General features: G+C 41.2%; 1 protein-coding gene across 1 annotated transcript in view; it reads right to left on the bottom strand.

Annotated features, from left to right (window-relative positions):
- LOC132820891 (cilia- and flagella-associated protein 44) overlaps positions 1 to 19,211 on the bottom strand; it is a 162,042-nt gene that overhangs the window by 86,132 nt on the left and 56,699 nt on the right. The window contains exons 14-16 of the mRNA XM_060833249.1: positions 17,206 to 17,355; positions 13,742 to 13,990; positions 2,328 to 2,476 (exon numbers count right to left, since the gene is read on the bottom strand). Of these exons, the coding sequence (XP_060689232.1) occupies positions 2,328 to 2,476; positions 13,742 to 13,990; positions 17,206 to 17,355 (548 nt within the window). The remainder of the gene's footprint in view (positions 1 to 2,327; positions 2,477 to 13,741; positions 13,991 to 17,205; positions 17,356 to 19,211) is intronic.

The raw sequence follows: 19,211 nt of genomic DNA, 5'->3' as shown, positions 1-19,211 counted from the left end.
CCCTGGTTTCCTATGCGTGATTACTTAACTTCATCGACTGCATCACTACTGCATCACTAAGGCTGTCCCCTTGACTTGATATTATATTTAAACTAATAGGAAAAGGGAAAATGAACTTTTCTGAAATCCCTAAACCTTCATGGGTAGTTTATCATTAACACTTGTTCTTACACTTTATGACAGTTTTAGAATCCAAAGTGCTAACATTCTTTATCTGAAGAGTATCTGTCTATATTCAGCAAGTTATACATTTGAACCTCAGTCTCAGTGCCTCAGGATCCTTCTTTTGAATGTGCTCCTATTACTGGCTCCACCTCCTAAAATCTATCATAGTGTACTTCTCAATATTAAATGGCAGTTTCCACCAATTGCCTACACTGATGATCTATTTCTGAAATCCCTCATACTCCCCAATAGCATTTTGACAAATTCATCTTTGCACTATCAGTAAATATTGATAATGTGGTTAAACATCCTACCAATACAAAGAGCAAGAGTGCTGTCATCAGGAACAGGAAGCACAATGTAGATTCAGTCAGCGGGAAGGAGAAATAGTAACAGTCTGAAGCCAATAAAGAGAAAGAAAACCATTGTTCTTTTCAACTACCAAAGAGAAGAACATCTGGCAGTGAGACTTTTGGTTGAGGGCACACATCATTCTAATCACTCTAATCACTCTAATCAGATTCTTTTTCTTAAATTTTATGAATGCCAAATTTTAAAATCAGAGATTAATTTTATTTAAAATATTGAGTTATTGGAAAACCATCACAAAATAAAGAACATAATTGACCACTGGTGAGCAGTCAGGTGTTTACACTATTTTATGTTTATTTAATGGATATTTAAACTTTTAAATGGTCAAACAATCTGTTCTCAATATCCATAAGTCTGCAGCATACAGGTAACATTGTAAGAACTCCACTAGATGCATTCAGTAAATTAACCATAAAGTTAGAAGGGATTTGGAAACAATTCAAATGATTATACCTAAAAGGATGAGAATCTGAGAATAGAAATAGGAGATTAAAAATGTCAATGAGATTGATATATTTTTAAGATTGAGATCTTTAAATACTACCGAATGTTTTCTCCTTCAGGACAGAGAAGCAGTGGAAGCAAAGAGTAGGGAGAGCTTAGGAAATGCAAGTTGAGTAGAAAAAGGGGAAATATATTCAAAAATCCTAAAAGAAAGGAGGGGAAGACAGAGTGGAGACTCTAGGGCTTAGATTTCAGGACTCTATTGTCAGTAGGTGTGTGCTGGAGAATTGGTTAACATCACTGTAGAGCTGAAAATGTGTTGCTGGAAAAGTGCAGCCGGTCAGGCAGCATCCAAGGAACAGGAGATTCGACGTTTCGGGCATAAGCCCTTCTTCAGGAGCCCTCCTTCTGTTCCTTGGATGCTGCCTGACCTGCTGCGCTTTTCCAACAACACATTTTCAGCTCTGATCTCCAGCATCTGCAGACCTCACTTTCTCCTCTAACATCACTGTAGTTACCACATTTAAGAACACAACTAACAGAACTACCACACGTAATTAAAAGTATACCTTTGTCGTAGGAAATGAAACTATGAAATATTCAGAAAGTGGTGATACATATGATGTATGGATAAATGCATCAGATACAGACTTTATGCAGAACTTCACAAGGTACCAAATAGGAGATTAGTAGTGAAGATTAATCGCTGAGTTTCCAATCTGACATCCCTCTAGCATCAGGACCATCTATTTCTAACCCCCAATATTGTCGGTCTCCCCTTGTCTCAATTCATGTGCAGTTAAAATGCTCAACTAAGACATCGACAGTGGTTCTATGTTTGGCCTCCTACATTGCACTTCTCATAAATTTGAAGTCATCTCAAACACTGGTGTTCATATCCTGTTCATCGACTGACCCCTACTCTTGGTCTCAAATGCCTCCACTTAGAATGCTAGATCTCAATCCCTTCATGGCCTCACTTGTCCCTACCTCTGTAATCTCCTCCAATCCTAAAACCCATTAAGACCCTTCTAATTCCTGATTTTCATCTGCACTCTATATTCACATTGTCACAGAATTATCCATTTCAGTGGCAGAAATGCTTTGAGCTCTGGAATTGCCAACCCCTACTTCTCTCAACCACTTTAAGAGCCCCTTCAAAACCTTTCTTTAGCCAAGCATAAATAAATGTTGCTGTTAATGCAGAATAATGAAGCTGTGAATCCATATAAAATCGTAGTAAGATCACTATTGAAATACTATGTAGTTTTCAGCTACACATTTTAGGATGCTGAAACACTCATATTTAACAGCCAAATCTTTTTATAGCATGTAAACTGACCTACTTGAAAACCATTTGTCTGATTGGAGTTTCACTTGCATCTTCAATGGGTAAGAAAGCAAATGGTTCTTCCTTATCAATGATGTCATCCTCATTAATTCTCTCTTCATCTGAGAACGCACAATGGTAAAGATATCCGCAATCATAACCAGCCTGAAAAAGACACATCAGAGTTTGTCAACACACATAAAGCATGACTGGCCCAAAAAATTCAAAATTCATTCACTGTTGTTATTCCCAGCACTCCCATTGTTAGCCAGAATGATAGTTTTGCACCAATGCTCAGACGTGCTCCTTTACAAGGTTGAAACATGAAAAATAGAAGCAGAGCCATTTGGCCATTCAACCTATTCAATATTTGATCTGATCATGGTGGTCTAGGAGAAAGTGAGGACTGCAGATGCTGGAGATCAGAGCTGAAAATGTGTTGCTGGAAAAGCGCAGCAGGTCAGGCAGCATCCAAGGAGCAGGAGAATCGACGTTTTGGGCATGAGCCCTTCTTCCTGAAGAAGGGCTCATGCCCGAAATGTCGATTCTCCTGCTCCTTGGATGCTACCTGACCTGCTGTGCTTTTCCAGCAACACATTTTCTGCTCTGGTCATGGTGGTCATCTTGTACAGTACCTGTTCCAGCTTTCGTCCATATCCTTTAATGCCTTTAGTCCTATTCATAGAATTGCTGCAGAATAGATAGAGCCCATTCTACCCAACGAATCTACAATTGATCTTCAAAGACCATCCCACCCAGACCCAATCCCTCCACCTTATCCCCATAATCCTGCATTTCCTTTGGTTAATCTACCTAGCTTGCACATTCCTGGATTCTTTGGGCAACTTAACATGGCTTATCCACCCTTCGGTCACATCTTTTGAACTGTGAGAGGAAACTGGAGATCCCGGCAGAAACGCAACTCATAACTATAGCTAACTCCTTCTTGAAAACATTCAATGTTTTGTCCTCAACAGCTTTCTGTGGCAGGAAACTCTACAGGCTCTCCACCCTCTGGGTGAAGAAATTTCTCTCCATCTCAGTCCTCAATGGCCTATCCCATATCCTGAGACTGTGATCCCTGGTTCTGGACTCACCAGTCATTGGGAACATCTTCCTGTGTTTACCCTGTCTAATCCTAATAGAATTTTATAGCTTTCTTTGAGATCTCCCTTCATTCTTCTAAATGCTAGTGTCTACAGTCCTAACCTATTCAGTCTCATTTATACATTAGTCATGCTTTTTAAGATAAGGACATCAAAACTGCACACTATACTCCAGTTATGCTCTCACCAAGGCCTTGTACAATTGCAGCAAAACATTTCTGCTCCTGTACTCGAATCCTCTCGCTATGAAGGCCAACATTTTATTTGTCTCCTTTAAACCTGCTGCACCTGCATGCCTAATTTCAGCGACTGGCGTATAAGGATACCCGGGTCCCATCGCACCTCCCTCTTTCCCAGTCTGATCACAGTTCAGATAATCTGCCTTCCTGTTTTTATTACCAAAGTGGATAACCTCACATTTATCCACATTATATTCATTGCCATGTATGTGCCCACTCACTCAACATATCCAAATCACACTGAAGCATCACTGCATCCTCCTCACAGTTTACCTTCCCATGCAAACTTGGAGATATTACATTAGGTAATTCATTTGAATCATTAATATATATTGTGTACAGCTGGGGTCCAAGCACTGATCCCCGTGGTGCTCCACTGGTCCACTCACTCTGCTCAGAAAATGATCCATTTATTCTGACGCTTTGCTTTCTTTTTAATCTGCCAACTAGTTCTCTATTCATGCCTGTGTTTTACCCTAATCCCATTCTCAACTGTTACAAAGAATCAACTTGATTTTGCTGGCAAATTTCACTGTCTCTCCTAGAGTCTAAAAAGGCCAGGATCCCTTGCCCCTTTTCAGTCTTAGTTAAAAGTATATTCATTGTCTAGGGCTACGTCACCAAACTCTACATTGAAAAAGGAAATGACCATTCAATTTCTTACTACCAGCCAACATCAGACCCATTGACTGAAAGCATTCAGATCAAGTACCACAGCAACCCAAATCTCATTCAGCACCAGGTCACAGCATAACCACAGCTGTCAGCCAGTCAAAGCTGCCTAGGCCAAAAACATTGTACATAAAAAAGATAATTGAGGTAGAAGGACATCAATTATAAAACTCATCGAAAACCTTCTGACAGTTCTCATGATCTTGCACTGCAAATGGAGCTCACTAAACACGAACGTAACATCTCAGGGACAACAGTGAATTAAAAAGGGTGACTGAACTGAAATGTTAACTCAGCTTTCTCCCCACAGATGCTACCAGGCTTTCGGAGTTCCTCCAGTAATCTATACTTTTGTGTTTGTGAATTAAAAAACTGGGGATTGTTAAGTACAAAGGTGATTTGGAGGCAATGGTAATATAAATCCTTGAGATATATTTAATAAAGGGAAAACCTTGAACACTGAGATCACCACAATGGTCTTTCAGAAGGTCAAGGAACCAGCATGTCCATCTTACAGCTGGATAGTTGATAACTTTCTGTTGTTACAGTTTGCCCCCAAAATACTTAATTCATTCCTATAATTGATGATCCTATTGCCTTCATGGAACATCATCTTCCAAATTTAAATGTATGATAAAACACTACATCTAGAGGTACTGTTCTTGGCAGTTACATTTATTCTAATAAAGCTCTGCCACCATCCTACCTGAAACGTTTCCGACAGTGACAATCCTTTCTACATAAAAAGACCCTCTGTTCATCCCATTCACCCACAGTCTTATCACCACCAGCCAAGATCCAGGTCTTCAAAATGAGTCTGGCTTTTCTTAAACATCAATGGTGACCAAATAACAACATTAAGTGCCTTATTAATCTGATGTTGGATTCTCTAATCACCAATCCTTCTGCCACTCTGGATATAAAGAGCACATTTAGTGAAATCAAGGTTGGATTTCTATTCATGTAAATTGGGTGAATTTTGATGTTAAAGAAAAATGGTTAGGCAAGGAAACCAGGACATCTGTGCCAAACCTATACAATAAAAGACTGATAATGAAACCCCAATAAGAACAAAACCACCATCCTAGAAAGAGACCAATGTCACCTTGAAAATCCCTTGGACCTCACTATCCAGCTCCTATCTATGGAGTTTCATAGATAGTTTCAATTCACCTCAAGTGAAATCCAGATTTGAAACGAAAAAGGGATACTGAATTAGACCAGCTCCTTGTGTCCTTCAAAAAACAGCTACTTCACCCTCAATGTGAGCTTAATTTTGCTGCCAAGCAACACTTTCAACGTTCCAAATCTTTTAATTAAACACAGAAACAGAAACTGGATCTCCAATCAACAGATCGCTGCACCCTGTTTGCCTACTTAGCAAAAGACAAGACAGAAAGCTTGAAAGGGAGTTTCAACTGGGATCTACAATGCCAGACAGCAGACTGAATCAGCCTAAATCAGCAAGCTGTTTCTTATCCTATTTATGTGTTCCAGTTGCAGAGTTCTGATCATCTTTTTGTGGTCTTATGTATATGTATACTAACATTTTCAATTGTTCTGTGCATATGCACACAAAGATCCTGCTGTTCCTCTTATTTAAAAAGCTTCATAGTTTTTAAATGATTACTACAATAATGTTGAACATGGAATTGCATTTGCCACTCATCTACTCATCTTGCCACCTTCCTAAATTGGTTCTATGCCCCAATTTCATATCATCTTAACTCTCACTTCTCAAGATCTCTGTGTTACAAATCTATCACACTGTTTTATTTTGAGAAATCTCACTTTTTTCCTGCTAATTGCTGGTTATCTATCAACAGTTCAATGCATCCAAAAGTTCCTTAATACCAACATGTTTTTGTTAAGTTTCTATGTCACATCTCATGCACTCTGAACAAAAGCAGGCTCCTTGCCTGCTGATGCTATTTTCATGGCAGTATTTTCCAGTAGTGGTTTGTTATTAACTTCTATTCTCAGGGGTAAGCCAAGGAGGCAAGTCCCAATTCCATGTCAGCTGAAACAAGAATCAAATATGCTACATGCCTCTGGCATTTTTCTGAACCGTACACCAGCTACTGAAACTAATCAGCCCCTGTATCTGTGATACAGAACCTTAAATGATTTTGGAAGTACATATAAATGACATATTACCTTTATTTATTCTATTATGTCTTCAAAGATTAACCGAACACAGTCAGTCATTCAGAAATTCATTATGATTACGTTATGTTTCTCCCAAACATTTAGCAGCTTAATCTTGTACTATAAACTCTTTGAAACAACAACAATTGAAGTAATTTTTATATATTTTCCAACCAGTAAACTGTAGGGATGTGTAGGTTAGGTGCATTGGTCAGGGGTAAATATGGGATAAATGTTTAGGGGAATGGGTCTGAGTGGGTTACTCTTCAGAGGGTCAGTGTGGACTTGTTGGGCTGAAGGGCCAGTTTCCACACTGTAGGCATTCTATGATAACCATCGTTTTTAAACTTTTAATTATATCTTCATAGGGGCAGCATGGTGGCTCAGCAGTTATCACTAACTGCTAGATTCTAAGAAATACAACTGTGGTTTGTATTATTTTTCCACAAAATTTAACCCTCAGTTTCCAGGGACCAAATTACCCCAATTATTCTACCCAATCCCATTGAAGCAGGTTCTGGTGTACATAGGGGACCCAGGTGTGTGAGTTATTAGCACAATTCACTTCAAACCTGTACTTGTTAAAGGGGAGCTGCATTCAGGACAGGGGAGTGCCTGGTGTTTTTCAGGAAAGCTTTGTTGGAGTGAAGAGAATTGCAAATGGAGCAATAGGCCACAGTGAAGACTTCTAGGTACCTTGAATGTGGTGCTGAAAGATTTAATGTTCAAGATTGAAAGTGGCAAAGAGGCCTGCATGGGAGTGGGGTTGAGTGGATTTGATGGATCCTACAAATGTGGAAAAAAAATAACACACTGAGGTAAGTGGAATACAAAACGTCAGTTTCTTGACAGTATGCTGAGGTGCAGATAGTGTGTCAGTGACATTTTACCATGTATTGGATTTATACTTGTAATACATATATATTCATGTACAATGTCTCCCAGATCTCTGCATTACAGAATTCTGTAACTTCAGTCTCATTAAATGACAAGTAATAAGTCCACATCTAATGAGGCCTCATTTAATATTATTTCACTATCAGTAATGACTTGGAGGTGCCGATGTTGGACTGGGGTGGACAAAGTTAAAAATCACCAGGTTATTGTCCAACACGTTTATTTGGAAAGCACTAGCTTTTGGAGCATCGCTCCTTCATCAGGTGGTTGTGGAGAATAAGATCATGGTCACAGAATTTATAGCCAAAGGGGTCCAGTGTCATGAAGATGTGATACATTAAACAATTTTAGATCAAATCTTTCATCCTTTAGAATGGGACAAGCTGGTTTCTATTCTTTGATATGTAAATCCCAGAACTTTTAAAGTACATTCACAAGATAGCTCAGCTTTTTAAACAATAGTTGTGAAGTCTGTCTGTGTCCCAATGCTCTGTCAGACTGACAAACCCTCTGTATAGTTTTACAGAGTTTTACATGGATTCATGCAGTTTTTAAGCAAAACAAAACGTAATTTTGAAAAAACAAATTCACCCCATAAACCTGTATGTGTGTACGTGTAGGAGCGACAGCGTAAGTGTGTGCGTGTGGGTGTGAGTGCATGTGATAGAGTCTGTGTGTAAGTTTGTGTGTGTGAGTGTGATGGGGTATGTGTCTGTGAGAGTGTGTAGGTGTGAATGCGTGTGCATATGAGAGAGTTTGTGTATGAGAGAGGGTCTGCGTGTGTGTGTGTGTGTGTGAGAGAGACAGAGAGAGAGAGAACATATCCTGGATCGGGTCACCTGTAATGTGATATGAACCCAAGGACCCAGATGAGGCCATCCTCATGGGTACTGAACTTCGCTATCAGCTTCTGCTCAGCCACTTCGCGTTGCTGCTTGTCCCAAAGTCTGCCTTGGAGGATAGTGACCCAAAGGTCAGAGGCCGAATGTCCTGGATCGCTGAAGTGTTCCCTCCGAGTCGGGGAATTCTTCATGATCTCATTCTCCACAACCACCTGATGAAGGAGCAGCACTCTGAAAGCAAGTGCTTCCAAATAAACTGTTGGACTATAATCTGGTGTTGTGTGATTTTTAAAACTATAAGTAAGTTATTGAAGCTTGTAATCTTGCTGAACATTGCAACATTCTTTTCAACATATTAGTCTGACTGGTTGCTGCCATTTTGATGAGCACTATCCTGCTTTCGGCCTACGACTTGACGTTATTCCTTTGCTCAACCTCTGAGAATGGAACCCAAGACTTGACTAGGAAGCATTTCAGTTGATAGTGTGGTGCTGGAAAAGCACAGCACATCAGAGAGCATCCGAGGAGCAGGAGAATCAATGTTTCGGGCATAATTCCTGATGAAGGGCTTATGCCTGAAACATCCATTTTCCTGCTCCTCGGATGCTGCCTGACCTGCTGTGCTTTTCCAGCACCACACTCTCAACTCTGATTGCCAGCATCTGTAGTCCTCACTTTCTCCTAGGAAGCATTTCAGGCACCAGATAGCTGGTGTGAACATTGTTTTGGTTCTTGACAATATTGCAGCCTCTGCCTGATGACATCTTTTGTGAGAAGCCATGCTGGCCATTTTCACTGGTTGTCACTGCTTCTAGGAACTGTTCAGATATGCTGTAGCTGCACCCTCTTGGCCAGCTACAGGGCTTTGACTTTCCTCTCTCTCCTCCAATGTAGCAATGTGTCAGGCATGTCTGAGCTTGGTAGTTTAGATGTACTGTAGTGCCTCTGTATTTAATCAGAAGCCTTCTTTATAACCCACTTGTACTATAGCATTATCAGCTTATGGTGGAATTCACCACTGAATAGCTTTCCATGTTGCAGAATATTGTTTCCATACACTCCACTGCCACTTTATAAGTAAATATATTTTATTTATAGTCAACAGAATTAAGCAAGAGAGCAAAAGTGGCACACACTCCTGGTTCTACTATTGGGAACAGTAAGCCACAAATACTATTTTGCCCCCCATTTCCACAGAAATCGAGATGCATTTTGGAAGGTCAAGTCTAGGTGGAAATTATACAGTGAATGGCAGAACCCTTAGGAGTATTGATATGCAGAGGGATCTGGTTGTGCAGTTTCACAGATCATTGAAGGTAGCAGAGCAGGTAGATAAGGTCATTAAAAAAGGCCTACCGCATGCTTGCCTTCATTGGAAGGGGCTTTGAGTAAAAGGAAACACAAGTTATGCTGCAGATTTATAAAACTTTAGTTAGGCCACACTTGGAATATTGTATACAATTCTGGTCACCACAGTACCAGAAGGATGTGGATGCTTTGGAGAGGGTACAGGAAAGGTTAACCAGGATGTTGCCTGGTATGGGGGATTTTAGCTATGAAGAAAGATTGGATAGACAGGCTGGATTTGTTTTCACTGGAACGCAGGAGGTTGAGGAGTGACCTGATCGAACTTTATTAGATAATTAATTGCATGGATTGAGTGAAAAGTATGAGGTTTTTTCTCAGGGTGGAGGGGTCATTTACTGGGGGATACAGGTTCAAGATGCAGATAGAAAGTTTAAAAGAGGTGTACAAGGCAAAGTCTTCACACAAAGAGTAGTGAGTGCCTGGAATACGCTGCTAGAGAATGTGGTGGAAGCAGGCACAATAGCAGCATTCAAGAAACACATGGAAGAACACATAAATAGGAAGGGAATTGAGGGATACGGACCTCGTAAGTGAAGACAGCTTTCAAATGGAAGGGCAAAATGTGTCAGCACAGGCTTTAAAGGCCAAAGAACTTGTTCTGTGCTGAATCTTTCTTTGTTCTTGCCCTCTCCACGGATGCTACCTGACCCGCTGTGATTTCAAAACAGGGAAGACAACTTAAACCTCCAATTAGCAATTAACCACATAACGCGATACAAAAAAGAAGATTTGGAATTGAAAGTGGAGTGAAAGCAAATCAGAGGTTTTAGTGTCCACCTTTGTGGAATATATTCTCCTCCACTGTGCTCAGGAGATGCAAACAAGCTATGCCCTGCATATATCTGTTGCCCTCTGTCGAAAGGCATGATTTCATTCTGTAAGACAGAGTGTGGCAATGGGTTTGGATGGTCTGACTGCTAGAACTATATGGCTTGAGGAGTGTGGAAGTTCTAAGAGGTGTTATGAGCCTAGTAGCATTGTCGTACTATGAGCCTAGTAGCATCATGAGTGTGAAGTGAATGTTAGACATGAGTCCTGATTTATCGGGCGGCACGGTGACACAGTGGTTAGCACTGCTGCCTCACAGCGCCAGAGACCCGGGTTCAATTCCCGCCTCAGGTGACTGTCTGTGTGGAGTTTGCACATTCTCCCCGTGTCTGCATGGGTTTCCTCTGGGTGCTCCAGTTTCCTCCTACAGACCAACAATGTGCAGGTTAGGTGAATTGGCCATACTAAATTGCCCATAGTGTTAGGTGAAGGGATAAATGTAGGGGAATGGGTCTGCGCTTCGATGGGTTGGTGTGAACTTGTTGGCCGAAGGGCCTGTTTCCACACTGTAAGTAATCTAATCTAATCTAATTTCTCTCAGAAGGTCCTGAATCTTCAGAATGCTCTTCCTCAAAAGGCAATGGCAGCAGAATCCTTTGAGTATTTCCAAGGTAGAGACAGATTCTTGGTAAGGAAGAAATATTATTGTGGGAATGTGGAGTTGAGGTTGAAATCGGATCAACCATAATCTTATTAAATGGCAATGCAAGCTGAAAGGACAAATAGGCAGTGTCATTTGAACATGTATTTGTTGACCTTGGTCACCTATGTGAACTCAGTGGATTTTTTTCTGGCCTGGCAGCCAGTTCCTCATGGGCACTTCCTAGAAATTGTGACCACCTATTGTTCCCATGATGGGATTTTCCATCTGCATTTTTCTGTTCATGCCTACAACTGATCTATATCCTGCTGTATCCTCTGACAATCCTCCTCACGATCCACAACACCATCAATCTTTCTATCATCCACAAACTTATTAACCAAACCAAATATGTTTTCCTCCAAATTCTTTATGTAGACCATTAACAGCAGAGGTCCCAACACTGATTCCTGTGGAACACCACTAGTCACAACCTTCCATTCCGAAAATCATCCTTCCACCCCTACCCATTGACTGTATCTATCTTGCCAACTCACCCCGATACCATGTGAGTTTAACTTTTGCACCAGTCTGCCATGAGGATCCTTATCAAAGAAAGCTAACATTTTGAGTCTAGATGACTCTTCTTCAAAGCTGGGAAGAGCAAAATGTCTTCAGTGTGGGCAATCCTTGAACAGACATAGCTGTCAACAAACAGAGTGTAGGAGCAAATTACTGCAGATGCTGGAATCCCTACTGAAAACAAAATATGTTGCAAATCAGCAGGTCAGGCAGCTCTGATGAAGAGTCATCTAGACTGTAAACGTTAGCTTGCTCTCTGTCCACAGATGCTGCCTGACCTGCTGTGATTTCAAGCATTTTTGTTTTCTGTACAGATTCCAGAATCTGCAGTAATTTTCTCCTATCCCCATTTTGAAACTCAGCGCAGCAAATATGTGATTAGGTCTTGTGAAATCTGGGAGATAATAATGTCAGCTCTGTTGAGCCAAGTAACAATTGTCAGCTGTCTACTTATTGACATGAATGTGGCCTTCAATTAAAATATATCGTTGACTGAGTGCATGGTCAGCTAGATACAAATGTGATTTGCACAATACACAGCTTGCAATAAGGATACAGAAATCTGCAGAAAAGTCTCAGCAAGACTTGGATAGAACTCTCAAGCTATTTGCATTTGGAATTAATGAGCATATCCAAAATGACGGTTTGATCCTGCTTTATATCCCTCCTCAAATCCCATTTCAATCTCATCTTTCTTTCTATCTTCTATCCTATGCAGGCAGCAGATAGTGTCATCACAAAGATTATACCATCTCCTTTCCAAATACTTCTCCTCATCTCAGCTTGAAAACTGGTTAGTTTAGTGCACACAGTAAACACTTCTCTGCTGTGCGACTAGTTACAGATCCAGTTACAGCAAGAGGCATCATTCAGTCACCGACTCCAAGTATGACCCCCCTCCCCCCCCCAGCTGAGGTAAACCAAGGGTAAGTGCTATTTGAAGACCCTTTTGTGGTACGCATTTGATTGACAGCGTTTCTCCTGATCCCCCTCCGCACAGCTTTCTTTTCTGCTGTCTGTGTTATTCTCCAAATTATGCTGTGGGGGTCCAATAGAAATGCAGGTATTGTTATGATGACTGAAAGGAGGCTCTCCCCTGACAGCCTTTCCAACTCTGCCTGGTCAAAGCCAAAACACTATCTTGAAAATCCAAACAATTTTCAAAATACCAATAAAAAGCAAAGGATTTTCCATAAAGTCTTCACCAACTAAGTCAAAAATGACCTCATTCAGAAGTCCCATGACGATCCCTTTATATCGGACCAGCTGAAGATCCCTCATGCAACTATGTGCATGTTCAGCTGGAAATGATTAAAAGAGGGCATTAACAGGATCCGTGTCGCACAGTAGCAATGTCCCTACCCCTGAACCAGAAGGCCCAAGTTCAAGTCTCACCTGCCCCAGAGGTGTACAATTGTATTTCTGAACAGGTTGAATAGAAAAATAGGTTTAAAAAGAAGAGGACCCATCAAGTCTTCTGGTGGCACAGTGGTCGTGTTCCTACCCATGGACCAAAAGACTCAGGTTCAAGTCCCACGTGTTACTGAGGTACGTAGTAACATTTCTGAACAAGCTGATTGGAAAAAATGGGCAAACTGAAAAACAATACAGAACCAGTGAGGTCCAGTTTGGTGATTTGTGCACCAAATCGGCATTTAACATCACAACCTGTACACTCTACCAGACATGGCAGCCTACAGTTAATGGGAGAAAATGAGATGCTGGAGAGTCAGAGTTGATAAAGCAAGCCAGGCAGCATCTGAGGAGCAAGAGAGTCGACATTTCAGGTAGGACCCTTCTTCAGTAGTTCATGGAGTCTTATGGTAGAGAAAGAGGCCTTTTAGCCTCTAATGACAGCGGCAACTCTTTGAAAGAATAGCATGACCAAGTTTTCCTTCAGCAATTAGAAACAATCTCTCCTTATTTACTCTATCAAAGTTACTCATCAGTTTGAATATCTCAATAACCTCCTTTGCTACAAGAAGAGCTATCACTGTTTCACAGGTCTCTCGCTATAAAAGAATCCCATTATCCTTGGCACCATTGTTAATAAAACTTCTCTGGACCCTCTGGAAGGTCTTTTCCAGTATGTGAATGTTTAATTAATGAGCATCATACATTTTAGGAATTTATTTGAACATTAATTTGTTATGATTTTTGGAACTTACCACAGATAACCAGAAACACCCCGGATTTGAGTAGAAACCACATAATATGGCATTTGGTTCAGGAGGAATAAATATCACTGGGAGTGGCTCCTCTTCCTCCTCTTCTTCCTCCTCTTCCTCCTCTTCTTCTTCCTCAGCAGCCAATTCTGGATTCTCTTCTGCCATTTCCTTCTTTTTTTTGAGCCTTTCTTGCTTTTCTCTCTCTTTTTCATCCTTTACCTTCTGTCTCCGCTCAATTTCTGCATTTCTCTATTGCAACAAAGTAGACAGAAATGTAATGAGTGGAAAGGTTACAGTCTCAGTTTATTAACAAATACGGAGTCTAACATCAGTGGTAGGGAAACTATTGGAGTAAACAGTGAAGGAGAAAATTAAACTCAGTTTACAGAGGCAGTTTAGAGAGATAGCATGGCTTTATCAGAGGGAAGTCATGTCTAAGAAAACTGGTGGAATTTTCAAAGTGGTGACCAAATGTTTGGATGAGGGTAGGGTAGTTGATATAGTTTATACAGATTTCAGCAAGACCTTTTGACAAAGTCCCAAATGGGAAACTGATAAAGAAGGTGAAGGCCCATAGGATCCAGGTTATCTTGGCAAAATGGATTAAAAAATTAGCTTTGTGACAGGAGTCAGAGAGTAGTGATAGAAGGCTATTTGTGTAACCTAAGCCCAATGTGCAATAGTGTACTGGGTCCCTTAATATTCATAAATCATGTAAATGAGAAACAACATCAACGGTCTGTAGCAGTTCAAGAAGGTAGCTCACCACCACCTTCTCAAAGGCAATTCGGGATGGGAAATAAATGCTGGCCAATAAAGTAATTAAACAGAAGAGGGGTAGTGTATAGGAGGTGTCAGGATGCCAATTTCAAGACAAAAAGTGATGCCAAGTCTGTCAATTGGATCTGGTTAGCAATTCTACCATCGGCAGCCTCACAATTGACTGCCTCTGTGTCCGAAGGCTGGTAGGTTCTTGATGGTGCTGGACTAATCAGGAGCAGGAATTCTAACACATCAGCAATGCCAGTGGAAGAGGTAGACAAAGCTGAGGAATACAGAAGATCTGAAGCTTTCATGAACTAAGTTAAAAATAGTTCTGAGGACCAAGGGTCGGTAGGCACAGAGGGCCAGGAATGTCATTGGGTCACAGGTACGGCCCTTCCTTTGACCCATGAAGCTTTGTTCGGTTCATCACCCCTAGAATCCCTACAGTGTGGAAGCAGGCCATTTGGCTCATGGAGTCTACACAGACCCTCCTAAAAGCATCCCACCTAGACCAATCCTATCCCTGTGACCCTGCATTTCCCATGGCTATCCCATCTATCCCTGGATGCAATGGGCAATTCAGCATGGCCAATCCACCCAACCTGCACATCTTTGAACTGTGGGAGAAAATCGGAGCATCCCCATGCAGACATGGAAACAATGCGCAAACTCAATTGAACCTGGATCCCTGGTGCTATGAGCAGCAATGCTAACCACTGAGCCACCATGTCACCCCAAATCCTAGACTGTTATCCTAGACTGTGACAGGGAGACTGTCTCTTTAATAACAATTATTATAAGTTCTATTCCCCATGGTGGGAGAAAGTGAGGACTGCAGATCAGATTCAAAACATATGGTGCTGGAAAAGCACAGCCAATCAGTTAGCACCCGAGGAGCAGTAAATTCGACGTTTTGAGTATAAGCTCTTCATCAGGAATGTTGGGGTGGGGGCCCAAGGGTGCTAAGAGATAAATGGGAGGGGGTGGGACTAGAGGGAAAGTAGCTGGGAATGCGATAGGTAGATGAACGTGGGGGGCTTAATTGTGATAATTCAGAGTAGATAGGTGGGAAGGAAGATGGAAAGGTAGGACAGTTCAAATGGGCAATGCTGAGTTGGAGGGTTAGATCTGGGATAACGTGAGGGGAGGGGAGATGAAGAGACTTGTGAAGTCGACATTGATTCCGTGTGGTTGGGAAGTCCCAAGCAGAAGATGAGGTGTTCTTCCTCCAGTCATCAGGTGGCTAGGATTTGGCAGTGGAGGAGGTCCAGGACTTGCATGTCCTTGACGGAGTGGGAGGGGGAGTTGGAGTGGTTGGCCACAGGGCGGTGGGGTTGTTTAGTGCGTGTCCCCCAGAGATGTTCTCTAAAACATTCCACAAGTTGGCATCCTATCTCCCCAATGTAGAGGAGACCTCATCGAGAGCAATGAACACAGTAGATGAGGTGCAGGAAAAGCTCTGCAGATGTGTAAGGATCCTTTGGGGCCTTGGATGGAGGTGAGGTGGGAGATGTGGGCAGAGGTTTTATAGATCTTGCGGTGGCAAGGGAAGGTACAGGGAGTGGAGGGTGCGGTGATGGGGTGGGGGTGGGGGGGATGGTGTGAACCTAACGAGGAACTCATGGAGGGGATGGTTTCTTCAGAGTGCTGAAAGAGGTGGGGAGGGAAATAACTCGTTGGTGGTGGGGTCTGACTATAGGTGGTGGAAATGACGGAGGATGATGGACTGTATCCAGTGATTGCTGGGGTGGAAGGTGAGGACTGGGGTGTCCTATCCTTCTTCCCAAGGTAAGGGAGTCAAAAACTGGAGGGCATAGGTTTAAGGTCAGAGGGAAAGAGTTCAAAAGGATCTGATGGTAACTTTTTTACGCAGAGTATGATCTGTATATGGAATAACCTGCTAAAGGAAGTGGTGGAGACAGGTATAATTACAACATTTAAAAGGCATCTGAATGGGTACATGAATGGGAATCATTTAGAGGGTTATAGGCTAAATGCAAATTGGACTAAGTCAGTTTGGGATATCAGGTTGGTGTAGATGAGTTGGACCGAAGGATCGGTTTCCATGCTTTTTGAATCGATGAATCTATGACTCTATTGCAGAACCCAAGTTCCAAATAACAACAACATACCACTCATTTTCACGACAAGTGCTTCCACCAAGCTCCCAACAATGAGTCACTTGTAAACCTTTCCTTAATCTGAATATTTATTTACCCTGTCTGTTGAAATCCTGACTCTAAAACAACTTTCTATCCATGCTTTCTTATTTCTCTTGTCACACAAACATAATTTGTCTCAGAATAGTCTTACCTAAGAACAATGTTATCAAGTGCCTTCTCAGCCTTCATATGTTTTATAATTATTGCATTTCGTTTATCTACCCAACTAGTTCTTCACCAACAAGCTGATATTGTGCCAAACTTGTGTCTAACAGATCGTAACTACTGGATGCTTGAAATGGATACAGATAATAGATAAAATGTAAAATTGAATACATGGAATATTACAAACTGTACAACCCTAAATTTCTGAGAGATGGGTGCCAGATCTCAGGGTAATCCCTTACATTAGTTGAAGGACCTTCTTCATGCCAACCTATTTAACTGCCCTGTGTACTGGGATATTCTTAGCAAATTAGCCCTATCTTGATAGTTTGACAGGCTCTTAATAGGTGTAACTGGTGATGCAAAAATTACCTCAATACTCGACCTGATGCTCTTGAAATGGAAATACTGCTTCGTAAGGGGAATCTCAAATGTTAATGTTGTATCTAGTTCCTCTAGTTCTGGATATGCAGCTTGAACCACATAACCATTTTCACAAAATATGAGTAACATAGTTTTCTCCTAATAGACAAGGAAAGAAAATATTAAACAAGGACATAAAATTAAATTGTCATAGTGTGTGGCATTTACACACATAAAGACAGAGGTCAGTCTAAAAATTCAGTTCAGGTAATAGTGCAAAACTAGCCAATATAAAATAGGCTCCATGTTATGCACAAACCCAAATACTTAATAACATTCAATGCAAGGGAACCGAATATCACACACTACATATAACAGCCAGCTGATCTGAAAGCACTGTTTTATGCTACCCCAGACAAATCTTAACTATTACATTTTTTTCCTGCTAACTGTCCCTTGTGACTTTCTTATGACTTTCAATAGACTTCTTTAACAAGCTCAAAAAGATCTGTGTACTTTGAGCTAAAGCTCACTCGTAGAAATAAGTGCAACACCGATTGACAAGCTACAATCCAGAATAGAACTGTACCCCCTTTTATCATTAACAAAGATACACTCGTACAGCACAAAAGACAACAAAAAAATTTGCAGAGATGATATTTGAAAATGGTCAAAAGATGAATATGCTTAATGCCAATGGTTTGAAAAATGATTTTAAAAAGGATTTGATTTATTTTCACAATCCATCAGCTTTCAAGGTGATAAAATTAAATTACTGACAGCCTCAATTTAATGGAACATTCTCCAAACAAGCCTTCAGTTTGAATGAAAATCAAGCTGGATGTAACACTTTGGATAGTGTCATAGTACAGCTTCTCAGAGTTTACAAGGTAGTCAAAATACTGAGATGTGGAAATGTTGGTAGGTTCCCAAGAATTTCAGTTGAGACATGCAGCCTACCTTCATCTTTGGAGAAAGTGAGGATTGCAGATGCTGGAGATCAGAGTGTGGTGCTGGAAAAGCACAGCCAGTCAAGCAGCATCCGAGAAGCAAGAGAATCGACATTTCAGGCCTTAGCCCTTCATAAGCCCTTCATGAGCCCTTCATTCCTGCTCCTCTGATGCTGGCTGACCAGTTGTGTTTTTCCAGCATCACGCTATTTGACTACTTCCATCTTTGGAAGACTTTTCTCTTAGACTCCCTAGGTTTGTGATACAGAAATCAAATCCTGAAAGGGTTGCGAGGCAGCCATCCGGACAGAGGCCCCATTGCCTTGTTCAAAGTCAGTCTTTGAGCCATTATATGCAATAAACCCCATTTTATCTTTACAAAAGCTTTACTTGGCTATTTTTCCAAAGTCATTTGACTTTCAACGATCAGCAGGTAGAATAGCCTACATTAAATTGTTGATCTCAAATGGATTCCCTTAATGTGTCCAAATGGTTCAATACCTTCCAGTCTTCTGCAAAGTCCATACATACAAATATGCATTCCCAACTACACAGAAATATGCATGCAAACACACGCATAGAGATGTACGCACATGTACAGGAACTGTTTTATTGTCATCGTTGGCACATTCAGTAAAGAGTATGATTGTCCACTGACGTAAATTCCATATTACTGGTCCTGGGTTCTATGAGTTCCTGTGTGGCTTATGCACCCAATCCTAGAGCTGTATATCTGACTTCACATTTGGCAGGTTTTCCTGAAGGTGGAAAATGGTCCTCAGCCTTGGGATGCTTGACATTCTTTTTCCAGTTCCTTTTTCATACTTCCTCTTGCCGAGGTGTTCTCAAAACATTGTGTCCCTTCATATAGGCATTTCCTCCAAGTCAGTTTTTTTCTTCTGAACAAGGGTCTCCTTTGCATCAACATGTATATTGCATTTCCTGAGGGAAGCCTTCATGGAGGTTTTGAAACACTTCCTTTATCCTTTTCTCGTTCGGGTTCCTTCCTTGAGCTTGTCGAAAAAGATTTACTTGGCAGTTGAAATTCAGGCATCTTTAACACAT

The sequence above is a fragment of the Hemiscyllium ocellatum genome, chromosome 12 (genome assembly GCF_020745735.1).
Source record: "Hemiscyllium ocellatum isolate sHemOce1 chromosome 12, sHemOce1.pat.X.cur, whole genome shotgun sequence".
NCBI classification, from domain to species: domain Eukaryota; kingdom Metazoa; phylum Chordata; class Chondrichthyes; order Orectolobiformes; family Hemiscylliidae; genus Hemiscyllium; species Hemiscyllium ocellatum.
The sequence above is the reverse complement of the archived record's forward strand: the minus strand, read 5'-3'. Positions and strand labels throughout refer to the sequence as shown.